This window comes from Crotalus tigris, unplaced genomic scaffold, assembly GCF_016545835.1.
Source record: "Crotalus tigris isolate CLP2741 ecotype Arizona unplaced genomic scaffold, ASM1654583v1 scf7180000024337.5909745, whole genome shotgun sequence".
In the NCBI taxonomy this organism is placed as follows: domain Eukaryota; kingdom Metazoa; phylum Chordata; class Lepidosauria; order Squamata; family Viperidae; genus Crotalus; species Crotalus tigris.
Window position 1 is genome coordinate 292,367 of NW_024100507.1, and position 12,587 is coordinate 304,953.

General features: G+C 38.1%; 1 protein-coding gene across 7 annotated transcripts in view; it reads left to right on the top strand.

The window, feature by feature from the left end:
- The first annotated feature begins 4,397 nt into the window (after positions 1 to 4,397).
- The window catches only part of SLC39A11 (solute carrier family 39 member 11), a 343,895-nt gene continuing 335,705 nt past the window's right edge, over positions 4,398 to 12,587 (top strand). Inside the window, exons 1-3 of one of the 7 annotated variants that reach the window (XM_039325477.1) lie at positions 4,398 to 4,576; positions 7,786 to 7,921; positions 9,020 to 9,058. In XM_039325477.1, coding sequence (XP_039181411.1) covers positions 7,814 to 7,921; positions 9,020 to 9,058 — 147 coding nt within the window. In that variant the 5' untranslated portion in view covers positions 4,398 to 4,576; positions 7,786 to 7,813. Of the gene's footprint in view, positions 4,577 to 7,335; positions 7,400 to 7,785; positions 7,922 to 9,019; positions 9,059 to 12,587 lie in introns of those variants that run through there. The other 6 variants (XM_039325475.1, XM_039325471.1, XM_039325470.1 and 3 more) reach the window with 6 other exon arrangements.

Here is a 12,587-nt window from a genome sequence, read left to right on the forward strand (position 1 = left end):
TCGTGATTTTACTTGTCACATTAGTTTGTTGAACACTGTCACAGAATGACAAGCTACCTTTGCTCTCTACTGTCCAATTAATGTTTAAAATTCTTTTGGTTAGCATTGATTCCAGGTTCAGGGGACAACTTGAGCAAGATCTTCTCAAAATCCTCGTCCTTCCTTGAATGGACTTACCTCTTTGCCACAGCTTCTGCCTCTGCTTATTTCTTTGCTTCTGTTTCATTCTGGCCCAGTCTGCAGGAGCTTCACGGAGGAAAGAAGGGGCATAGAAACTCTGCTTCCCTCTCACCATTATCGGGTTTGAAAGAAGGTAGGAAAACAAGCTTCAAGTGTGACAGCAAATAGCAGCAGGCTATGGGCTTTGGCAGTGACTCAAGGATGATAACCCCTGGCCCTGCCTAAAGAAACTGGAGATCAAAAACCCTATTAGACAGCCTGAGCCTCCTGGAGAAAAACAAAGAGTACCAAGCGAGAGGATTAATCAATTTTTATAATGTACATATCAATATTAGCAATGAGTAACAGCTTTCGTTATTTACATTTTTCTAAGAACCTCATTTATTTTACTGTCAAGAACTCCCCCCCCCCTTTAGTATAAATTTCAGTGCAATAAAATTGCAAATCAGGTAGCAGGATTCAATTTCTTGTTGCTCGTTCGTCAAGGAGAGAATTTAATTTGAATTTGTAGCATACCGTTTTTCAAACAGCTTTGAATTAAGTTTAAGACAATGGTCTAAGCACCTGGGGCAAAGGAACTGCATGGAAAAGAAAGAACATATTTTCAGTAGTAAATGGCTGAAGCCTGGGGAATCGTCTGCCATCTGCTCTTCTCCATTCCATGGTTAAGGGAGAAAATGGCAAGCTTTCAGAAGATGAATGTTGCAGCCGCTTAACAAAGACATTGCCTCATACCCAACACGTTTGCTTTTGCTTTTAAAGTCCCTGCTCCCTTTCGTCTACTTCAAATTAATCCATCAAGAAGAAACAGCCAGCTGTGAATAGCACTGTCTATAAGATCTCTTTGTAGATTAGCAGCGTGTATTTCCTCCAGTACTATTGACACTTCAATTCTCTCTTTAATTCTCACCCTGGAACACCAGGGATGCAGCAGATCTGAATGGCTTTTTTCTGAGGCAAGAGGCAAAGCTAGTTTAGGTCAGAGCTAACAACCAGATCACATGAGTCAGCGGCAAGAAGGGTGTAAGTGCAGCAAACATCCAATTATGAAACGGTGCTGTTAACCTTTGGGACCAATTGGCTACCCAGACCTGGATCTTTTTGTTTTCTCCTTAATTATCAGCAAATGGTTAATCAATAGTGTCTGTTTTTACTAAGTGGCAACCCATTAATGTGCCATGAAGTAGACCAGACACACACAAATGTACACATGCGGGCTGGTTACAGATGGGAAAAGACTGCAAGGACTCCTAATTAGCATGATGACTGGAAAGTCCCAGAGTTGAATGCTCAGTTCTGAGGGGTATCAGGTTAGGAATGGTTGATCTCAACCTTGATTGCTTTGTCCCGTGTTTATAAACCATCTATTTTGCAAAACTGGTCAGATCCATAGGAAAATCCCCCAGAGCTCCCACAATGTCAGCTGTGACCTTGTGGCTGCATGTTGCAAAAAGCAACATTTTGAATAATCCAGAGAGCCAGTTTTATATAGTGGTTAAAGCATCAGGATAGAAATCCCGGAGAGTGTGAGTTCTAGTCCTGCCTTAGGCATAAGGCCAACTTGGTGACCTTGAACAGGCAAGGGCAAACTGCTTTTGAAAAGCCTTGACAAGAAAGCTACAGAAATTTTTCCAGGCAGTCACCAAGAGTCAACACATATTTGATGGCGTGTGCGCGCATGTGCATACGCGTGCACACATACACACACACAAATGATCCAGAAGTCCTGAGACCTCAAAAAACAAAAGTATCATCTGTATGAATAGTGTACACTTGTTTGCACTGGTCCCACATTTTGTTTTTTCGTTGGAGAAATTAACTTTTTAAATATAAGTGAAAATCCGTCTGAATTTAGTTGGACTTATTTCCAAATAAGCATTTTTATAACTCACTGTGTATTGGAGGTGGATGGGCTGCCACTATTTCAAACAAATGATTTAGCTTTCCACTGTAGTCTCATAATACGGCAAAAGTTATGAAAAGTTTCCTAAAGATAAAGAACTTGTGTGTGTACATGTGTGTTGTGGAAGCAGAGGAATCAACAACAGATTTAGGAAAGGCTGCCCTCTCTTTTCAGCTTTCAAAAACAGTTTAGCACAGAGATACTCAACAATGCAAACAAATAGTTTAAATAGTTTATTTATTTGAAAACATAATGCTGAGAAGGTTTGTGGCTTAGGGTTCATTCTCACATTCTTCTAACCTCCAAGACCCCTTACAACCCTGTTATTCTGTTCTGTTCTTATGCACCTGGTTTCTACTGGGAGCCTAGCCATATAATGCCTGACTGGTAAAGGCATTCTCAGGCATTAGGTGGTTTTACTGTTTTTTTGAACGAGTGCTACACTTGCCCTCTCCTGCACCATTTTCAATGTTTTATGTAGTATTTCTAGGTGCTGGACACCAGACAATCCTTGCCAGGCAGCACTATCATTCCCTCACAAAACTTGTCAATTCTGCTCTTCTGCACCTGTCCTCTGTACCTGTGACTTGTCAGTCGTGTCATTTTTAAGAGCCCTAATCTCATTTAAAAACAACAACAACCAGACTTAATGTCATACCGTAGTCATCAGCCATTTTTGAGCTGGCAAATTAAAAGGTGGCTAAACCCACTTGTCTGCACTTGTCTATCCCACCACATGAAGTGGCAGAATTCGTCAACAATCTTCTTTAACTTGGTTGACAGCAAAACTATGAAACCACACCTCTGACTGGGTTCATCACTGAAGTAGAATAAGGCTTAGTAATTGGGGTGATGAAATTTATGATTATATATTTTCTACTAAGTCAGAGATTAGAGGATTAGACATTAATATGACTGTGAAGAAGAATCCTTAGTCATATGTGTGAACCTGCAAGCCATGATTTTTCAGTCAACCATTAAGTAGCCCATTGTCTAATACAGTTGTGAACCTAGCGTAGTCTCTCATAAAAGAGAAATAATTGTGACACTGACATCTAGGTGTACCCACTGGCATGATGTATGATCACAAAATAGTTGTCCAAAGGTATATTTTAATAATGTGCCAAGCTATAGGGCTTACTCAATCATGTCTTCCTGAAAAAATTACAATTTGCTGAATTTGCATTAGACGTAAAGCCATAGACAATGGTTGCAACCCACAGTGGCTGGAATCATACAATATGCTAAGCCTCACATAAGAAAACTGTATTATAGCATGACGTCTTATCTGAATCTAGCCTGTGCATAAATTTTTGTTTTCATTTTTTATTTTTTGCATTTAATTATTATACATCAGCCACTCTGCTATCTACAAATTAAATAAATTCCTATTCGGCAAGAATCTACATTGGAGGGTATCTTTTATTAAGTCTTTTATTATTCTTATTTAAAACATTAGCAATATATGTAATTAATTGCTTTATACAAAGTATACTCCCTTGAAGATAAGAAATGATGGGATTCTGAAATGTACTCTTTTATGTAATTATTAAAAAGCCCATCCTTCTTTCAATCAATGGCAATGTAATTCACTCCCAATTTTTGTATTGTAAAGCCTTTCCAATGCAAAGAGAAAACAGTAAGTACTGCAGCAAGAAGCAACAATCCAATCCACCCTAAAGTAAAATTTTAATATTCCATGAAGAATTTCTCACTTATTTGATATTCTCTGAGTTTGCACAGTAAAGGCTTTTATGGCACTTTCAAGCCATCAAGTTTATTATGACATAAGCTTACGTAGACTCTGATTTAATCATTTATAGCCATTTTTTTACCCATATGCATTCTCATCTATAATCAAAAATTAAATATAATTTGGGTAAAATATATTTTAAAAAATCAAAATCATTATTCCTAATTAAAAAAAGGGCCGACTGAGTAGGAATAGCTTGATTCTCTTCCCAAAGACAGCCAAAGAATCCTATGTAGATATTGGGGAAAAAATATTTCAATGGGAGCAATGGGAAAAAGTGTCTGAACCGTGAGAAAAGCAGCAGGCAGCAATAATTGAACGATAGAATGCCAAAGAGGCTCTAACTTAAATGAAATGAATCAAAATACTCGACACATTCTTGGCTGTTCGTGCTCTTGGGATGTAAAAGCAAGTACAGTTTTTTTAAAGTCTGTCAGCTGTGATTTTTGTTTGTTTGTATTGGTCGACGGGAGTTAAAAACCATATCATCCTATCGCACAGTACTCCACGCATCTAAATCAAGTCTCATTTTGAGCCACTCGCTTCACGTTTTAGAGAAATCAATAGACGTGTACCGCAGAATCTAGCTTGCTATTCCAGGCTGCTTTGCCAATGGCTGAAGCAGAATAGTAGGTGGAGCCACGTCGGTTTAAGAGACACGTGTACAGAGGAACCAGGAAGCGACTGCCGGAATTGGAATAGCCGCTGTATTTTGCAACATCTGGGTGATCTTATTGAGTGTATGTAGTGAATTATTACTTTTAAATAGAATGGGTTATTATTTAAAAAAAATCCAGGAGAATACATTGAAAGCAAGCACCCAGGCAGGCAAAATCCTTGTGGTATATTTTAGGAGATTTTATCTTTTTAAAAAACCAAACAAATCGGGATTAGCACTGGGAAAAAATGATCTAACATTTTCTACTTGTCAATTTTATATCTTAGATTTTTTTTACAGATTGTTTTAAAAATGGACTGCAAATAGTTGTGTTTTTATATATATATATATATATATTATGGTGTGGCAATCAGACCTATTCATTCATTTTGGTGCCTTTCACGTTATGGGTGCACAGAAATGAAAATGGTCCATATGGACAGATTAGATACAGCGTGATTAAAATAGAAGAAATCTTAATTGTTTGAAATTGTTAAATTGGCGACGATAACATTATTGTGGAACTTCATATAGATTGATTAAGTAACCTGGAATAGTGCCTCCTCGATCCTTCCCCAGGGTTGCAAGTTCTCAGATAAAAATCTTAAGAACCTTTTCGGGCAGAAATCGATGGTAGGAGAATGTTCTGTGACAGTTTCTTCTCCCTCCCCGTTGTAGCTATTCACTAACTTCCTTAATGAGAATTAATGCTTCACTTGAAAGGCAAAAATAATTTTCTTTCAGTTCGGCCAATCATCTTAAATAATGCAAGTCAAAAACACAATCCAAAGATTAGGAACTCACCTGATGTGCCTTACAATGATTTATGGTTTAATACAAACCAGATACCTATGCTTGCTCATTAAATCATTATTAAAACAGCTCATGGTTTATTGTAATATGTAAATTCAGCTAGAAATAAATCTTGGTTCGTGAAGGACTCACATGCTTAGAAAGAATTGCAAAAAGGCTAGAGATAGATTCAAGAATTTTGACTCACCCTACCAGATGGAGTATTACATGAGCAAACACCTGTTTGAATACGGTTAAAAGAATAGATAACTTTGGATATAAAGGGGCCATACAATAAGAGGGATAAGAGATATAAGTAATATAGTATTTTCCATAATATATGAAATGTAAAGATATTGGGATGATGTATGTGAATGAAAAGTTTGAAATCTAAAAATAAATTAAGTTGAAAAGAACTAGGACTAAGGAATGACCGAAATACTGAAGTGAAATTAAACTTAAATAAGACATTTTGAAAATAGGATATATAGTGATTTAACAAATTAACTTTTACAAATATAAGTGAAATATAAATAGATCAAAAAGATGTTATAGGTAGATGTTATAAGATAGGTAAGCAGTATAGTATTTTTACAACGTGTGAAATATGAAAACATTGGGATGGTGTACCTAAATGGAAAATCTGGATATTTAGATGATTAATATTGAGAAAATTATGACTGATAATGGTTTGAATATTAAGGGAAAATTAAACTTAAATAAGAACTATGAAAATAGGATGTATGGTAAACTAATAAGATGATTTTTATAAAAACAATATAAGTTGGTAAGAAAAAATGTCATACATAGATGTTATTATTTGTACAAATATGAAAAAAGTTTATATTTATGCATTGAAAATATTACGAATTATGCTTGTTTAAGGTTGAAGGAGAATACTATTGGGAGAAGGGAAAATCAAAGATATATACTATTAATACACCAATTATGGAATTACAAAAATTAATTATTATTGACTGTTAATTAACTATTATTGATTGATTTTCTCAAAATATATGAACCAGGGCAACAGGCTATACACTAGGCACTGAGGATTGTTATTATAAAAAATGAATAAAACATTTTAAAAAAAAGAATTGAAACCACATTCCAATTTTATGAGGAATTGAAGGATGAGAGAAATTGTCCAAGGACCCACTCCTTATAATATTTCCTATATTGCTCAAGTTATCCTCCATTACAAGAATGGGTAATATTTTGGGTTGGGAATATTTGAAACTTTGAAGGCATGTGGTTATTGCTTTGATCCAATGGCTGCCATGAGAGGCCTCATAAAGAGGTGGTGCAGCTGTTAAAATGCGGTATTTCAGGCTAATTCTGCTGACTGACAGCAGTTCAGTTCCCATGGGCTCAAAGTTGACTCAGCCTTCCATCCTTCTGAGGTCAGTAAAATTAGGACAATATGTTGGGGGCAATATGCTATCTCTATAAACCGCTTAGAGAGGGCTGTAAAGCACTGTGAAGCAATATATAAGTCTAAATGCTGTTGCTATTGATCTTTTCACTAAATGGCTCCTACATGGTGGGTGTGGCCAATCACAAAATAGCAATTGACCAGAAGGCAAGCAGATAATATTGCTTCACCCCCTCAACTTGGAGAGGCAGACATACTTCTATTGGAAACATTTTGCTTCCCTTTTTTGTTTTCTAAAAATGTCTATAAAGCCAAAGTGGGTCCAGAGCCATATTGTAAATAAGGATGATTCTGAGGGATAGTGGTTTGCTCTAATTTTGGTTATATTTAATTACAAATATCTAATAATATATGAATAAATAGGCACTTTATGCATATATGATGATCATAGGTAACATATTGCCAACTTCAAGGAAACACTTTGAGGAGGAGACACAAATTAGATAACTTTATAGCTATAGACCAGGGGTGTCAAACTCAATTTCATTGAGGGCCGCATCAGCATTGCGGTTGCCCTCGGGGGGCCGGGTGGGTGCAGCCTACTGGGTGAGCGTGGATGGAGTGGGTGTGGCCTACTGGGTGGGCATGGCCAGCTCTACATCGTTCGTATCAAGGGCAGGAGTGTGACAGATCTGAGGTTCTCTGGCAGAACGGGGTGGGACCGGGGCAAGTACCAAGGCATGGTGCATTTCTTCATTCCTCACAAAGGGTGACACCTCCCCAGCATGCACCCAGGGGCCGGGGCCGACACAGTAGGGGCTGGTTCCTCACTGTTTCTAGACGGCCTTGTGGAGCTAAGACTGAATGCATTTCACCATAGATGGCCACCACAAAATTGTACATTGGCTCGCGGCCAGCCTGGCCAGGGCCAAGGCAGTGGGAGCCGTTCCCTCACTGTTTCCAGGATGGCTTCGCGGGCGACATGAAATCACGTCATGAGCCGCATACGGCCTCTGGGCCTTGTATTTGCTATAGACAATAGACAAAATGTATTTCTAAAATAATACTTAATTTTGATTGGCTCAGATTTTAGGTTTTCTACCTAATGTTCCTTTCATGTTTAGCAGGTCTTCAAATCTAGGATTACTCATTATGATACTTGGTTACAATCCAGTGTTGCAAGCACTGCTAGGAACCTTACTGACGTGGGGATTGACAGCTGCTGGCTCAGCACTTGTATTTATCTTTTCCAGTGGGCAGGTGAGTCCTGAACTTTTTTGGTGCAAATTTCAAAATTAGAGGATGAAAAATGTCATTTTCAGCATTAGGTGTGATAAAAATGTGAGCGTGGAGTATAAGTATGAATCTGATGATGATCATAAATACTAATTATGGCATGTGGGAGTTATGTGATATAGACGGAAAAAGAAATGAGTTTGGTATTAAAATATTATACCTTTCATTAATACTCTGCAACATTTAACTGAGATTGGCTAGAGATGCTTGTCTCTAGCTTTTGCATTTTTTTAGAAGAGTAAACCAAATTGCTACCACAGATAAATGAGTCGTCTGATATCATAAATTTGAAAGATTTATTATTACCTAGGTTTTAGTAGAATAGATCCTTCTAAAACACTTTGAGAGTTATATTTATGATACCCCAAACCATACTTACCAACTGTAGTAATTAGATCTTATTTTAAATACATGACTGTTGTGGCTATCTTTAACCCATGTCCTGACATCTGGAATTACCCTTGAAAGGTTTCAGGAATTTACAGTTGTTGCAAAAGGCAGTTGGCTAGGTTCCTAAACAGTGAAAGAGGTATGCTAAAATTGAAGGAGAAATTCCCTTTTTTGTGCTTCTTCTATTAGTCTGAATTTTGGTGGACAGAAGAACTAACCAGTATGTGTTTACAGTAGGTTTCCCTGTTCATGCGCTTCAGATATACTGCTATTATAGGTGTCAGCATTCCCTGCCTGCATGGTGGTACTAGATGAATATTTTAGGAATTGAAGAGGATATCAAAATGGGGAATAATGGTGCACTTTGAAGCTTGATGTCTTTGTTAAATAGGGACCAGATTTTTAACTCTGTATATTGAATGTTGTCTTAGTTTTACACAAGACTAACATACACTTAGATTGTTTTGTATATTATGGTAAGCTATAGTGCAATTTGTTTGTGCTTTTGGTCAGCTCAGTTGTTGTCTGCAAGCTATATTTTATGGCTTAGCATGTTGCATGAAGCCAGCAAATTAACATTTAATAAATTATGATTCAGCATCAAATATGAAATTAGTATGTTGCTGCCGTATACAGTATCTCTTCTGACCATTTGTAATCTTACATTTGCAGAGACAAATCCTGGATGGAAGTCTAGGCTTTGCTGCAGGGGTATGTAATAACTTGATTTAATTTATAAATTAAAGCTTCTTAAGTTTGCTTTGACTTATCTGACCTCCCCATTGTCAATGATGTTTTATCTGTTGGCATTAGGACTTCTGGATGAAGTTCCATGAAGAATCATCTGTTCTGATTAGGTTTGGTGGTATCATGCCGTTCATCAACACTCTTCTCCTTTGCCCCCATAATTGGGTGGAGCCAAAGGTTAGGCCCTATTTGCATTTGTGAGTTGTCAGAAGGATAAAGGGAAAAATGGGTGCTTATATCTTATAAATAACACACATTTCATCCCTTCAAACTCTTGAAGCTTCTCCCTTCTAAAAGTTTCAGGTCCTCTTCCGTCTAGTTATGGGTTTTTTTGACATGTTGTCAGACTTGTGAGGTAGTCCAGACATGAGGCACACCCATTTGAACTAATTCTACTTTATTGTATGGTTAATAGAATTTTGGAAGTCTGAAAATACATTTCTCTTCCCTCACCTTTACAGCCCAAGAATCTAAGGAGGGTTCCTTCTGAGATGTTTGCCATGCCCACATACCTGCTGTGGGTTAAGTTGTCTTTTATCTAACTGTCCCCTGCTGTGGCTCTCTCGCTCGGCTCCCAAGGTGATTCCCACATAGCATTATATCTGCCACCCAAAATCCAGCATTGCCTATTAGCCAACATTAATTGTACATCCTTGCCCTGGAGACAATGGGACATGTGTCAGCATCCAGATGCTATGGATATCAGGAAAACGCTACCTGTAAAATGGAAATTATTTCTGAGATAAAAGTTATTTTGTTTGCATTTTTATTGTGTCTCTCTGACATTTTCAAAAGTAGAGTTTTATTTTTAATCTCTATATACACTGTCAAAGTCATTAGTTAGTATTCCATGTGATGTAACATTTTGGGGCATTTGGGGGATGGGATGGGGTGGGGGTGAAGTTTCTCATCTTCCAGAAAAAATGTGAAATGTGTAGGAAAAAATGGAAAAATGTGAAACATTTCTCTTATTAAATCTAGATTTTATTTTTTCTGCTTTAAAATAAGAATACAGAATTGAAGCAGAATATAACAAGATCAGGGAATCTTCAATTCATAACAAAAGGTTGCATCTCTTTTTTTTTATAAATTTATGAAATGTAAGGCTAAATCCCCTATATTTTAATAAGTAATATTTGTGCATATAGCCAATTCCGGAAATGGAATTGCGTGGTGCTAGATCTTGAGATATTTCATTTTGTAATGTGGGAAAGAAAGGAATAAAATATTAGTGGGCAGAAGGGGGAAAGACATTATTGTCTTTCCCCCTTCTTGAAATATTCACATTTCAAGATTTAGGTGTATGTTGGTGGGTGATAGAAATATGTCATGGTTTTTATAGACTAATGAGTTTTTTTTGTTTATTTAAAATTTATATCTCATACTTAATATTTATTATCCCATTGAGATATCTTTAGAGCTATAAAAATACATACGTGATTTGGAAGCAAGTATTTCATGTTAATTCCTTAAATGTATGGGTGCGTTTGCAAATTGTTCATTATTTACCAGAAGCATTTGTAATCCACTTCAATCCCAAAGGGTTTTGGCAGGCACAAAATATTTTAGAGCTAAAAAAAGAAACTCAAAAACACCCTCTCTCTAATTCAGATAAGTTGGGTGGTAAAAACTATGTTTATTACTCTTTATTATTTATTATTCATACAAAATTGGCCATGTTAGTAAATTTGTGCTAGGACAATATTAGGGCTACTCTGTGGTTACAAAAAAAGGGAATTTTTGGAATTCCAGGGAAGGTGTTGCAAAAGTGGAAGTTGTGTGTTTGTTTGTGTGGGAAAGACATGAGAGAGTGGTATGATATTAAAATCCTGACATCTGTAGAGTTGTAGTCTCAAGAAAAAATATTGGAAGATGATATGGATATTCACATTTAACTGCACCTCCTGTAGTAATTGGATGTAGAACTGGACTTGTGACACGAAGAAAAAAAGCCCTTGCTAGATGAATTTAATTGTCATCAATACATAGGAAACTGGTTGTCTACAATTTCATAAAAAAACCTACTCCATTTAGTGTTACAAATGACAGTTGGGCATGTTTGATGTATTTCAGTTGTGTTGCTTAATGTATTTGAAAACACAAGGAATGTTGCCCAGCTGCCAGTTCAGGTAATTGTTTGGGAAATATATTAATTTCTCATCCAATATTTTTCAGTCAATAATTTAGTGCCACCCAAATGCTCTATAAACAACTAGGTGCAGCCAGTTGTACTGCAAAAGTTGGCCATCTGGAAAGGAGTCAACAAAACACATTTTCAGGCTGTTCTTTTTATTCAGTTTTTATTCTCTTTTTTTCTTCTTGACATGTGTGTCTTTCTTCAAGCATATTCCAGCAACAGGAAAGTTACAGGTGGTCCTTGACTTACAATCACAATTAAGCCCAAAATTTCTGTTGTTAAGTGAGGTAGTTATTAAGTGAATTTTGTCCCATTTTATGATCTTTCTTGCCATAGTTCTTAAGTGAATCACTATAATTGTTAAGTTAGTAAAACAGTTGTTAAGTCAATCTGGCTTCCACATTGACTTTGCTCCTCAGAAGATTGCAAAAGGTGATCACATGACCCCAGAACACTGCAACCGTCATAAATTCGAGTCAGTTGCCATCTGTACCGAGGGACGCCACCAGTTCATACTGGGTCACTATCCCGGCTCTCGGTCCATACAAGGGGGAAAGGGAACCGAAGGTGGTTGGAAGAGCAACGTAAAAGCAAAGGAGCAGTGGGTGGAAGCAGAACTCATTTAAGAACTGAAAAGGAACGCCGGAAAGACGCACTCGAGGGCGAAACAGGCAAGGGGAAAGAGGCCGTCTCAGCCCCGAGGGAGCCCTGTCTCTTCGGAGAAAGTGAGGCTAGTTGAAGGCAACACCATTACCTCCACGAAGCGCCGCTTGTAGGAGGGGAAGTACGTCTCGTAGCCGAAGGGAAGCTCTACACAGGGAGTGACTCCAGAAAAAGTTTTGGGAAGTTTTGGCTGTGCCGAGGCTCGGAAGCGTTGCAAGTCCTTTTAAGCCTTCGCCTTTATTTTGGAGCGGTTTTGAAGAGGCAAACTGAGCCGTTCCTGAGGGAAGCTTGGAGGAAGCCTCCGCCGACACCAACCCCGGGTAGCTGCAAACCGAGGGCTTTGCGGAAAGTGCTACGACGAGGAGCGGCTCTGCCTTGGACGCTGAGACTCCAGGCTGAGGAGCCGAACTTCGCCTGGGTGCAACGGCCGCTTTTGTTCATCTCCGAAGACTGAGAGCCCCCAAGCCCAGTGCGGGGCAGGCGCGGCTTCTTTCCACCGACAGAGGCCCGTTCGCGCCATTCCCATGGAGCCCGCGGCAGCTTGCAAAGGTTGAAGGATGAAGGAAAACGGATTTTACAATCCATCCCACCCCCGCCGCCCCACCACTTCAGCCGAGAAAAACCAACCACCGGTGACTATAGCACAAGGATTATTTTACCCTTACCCTGCCTTACCCTCCCCAGCCCAGCGTT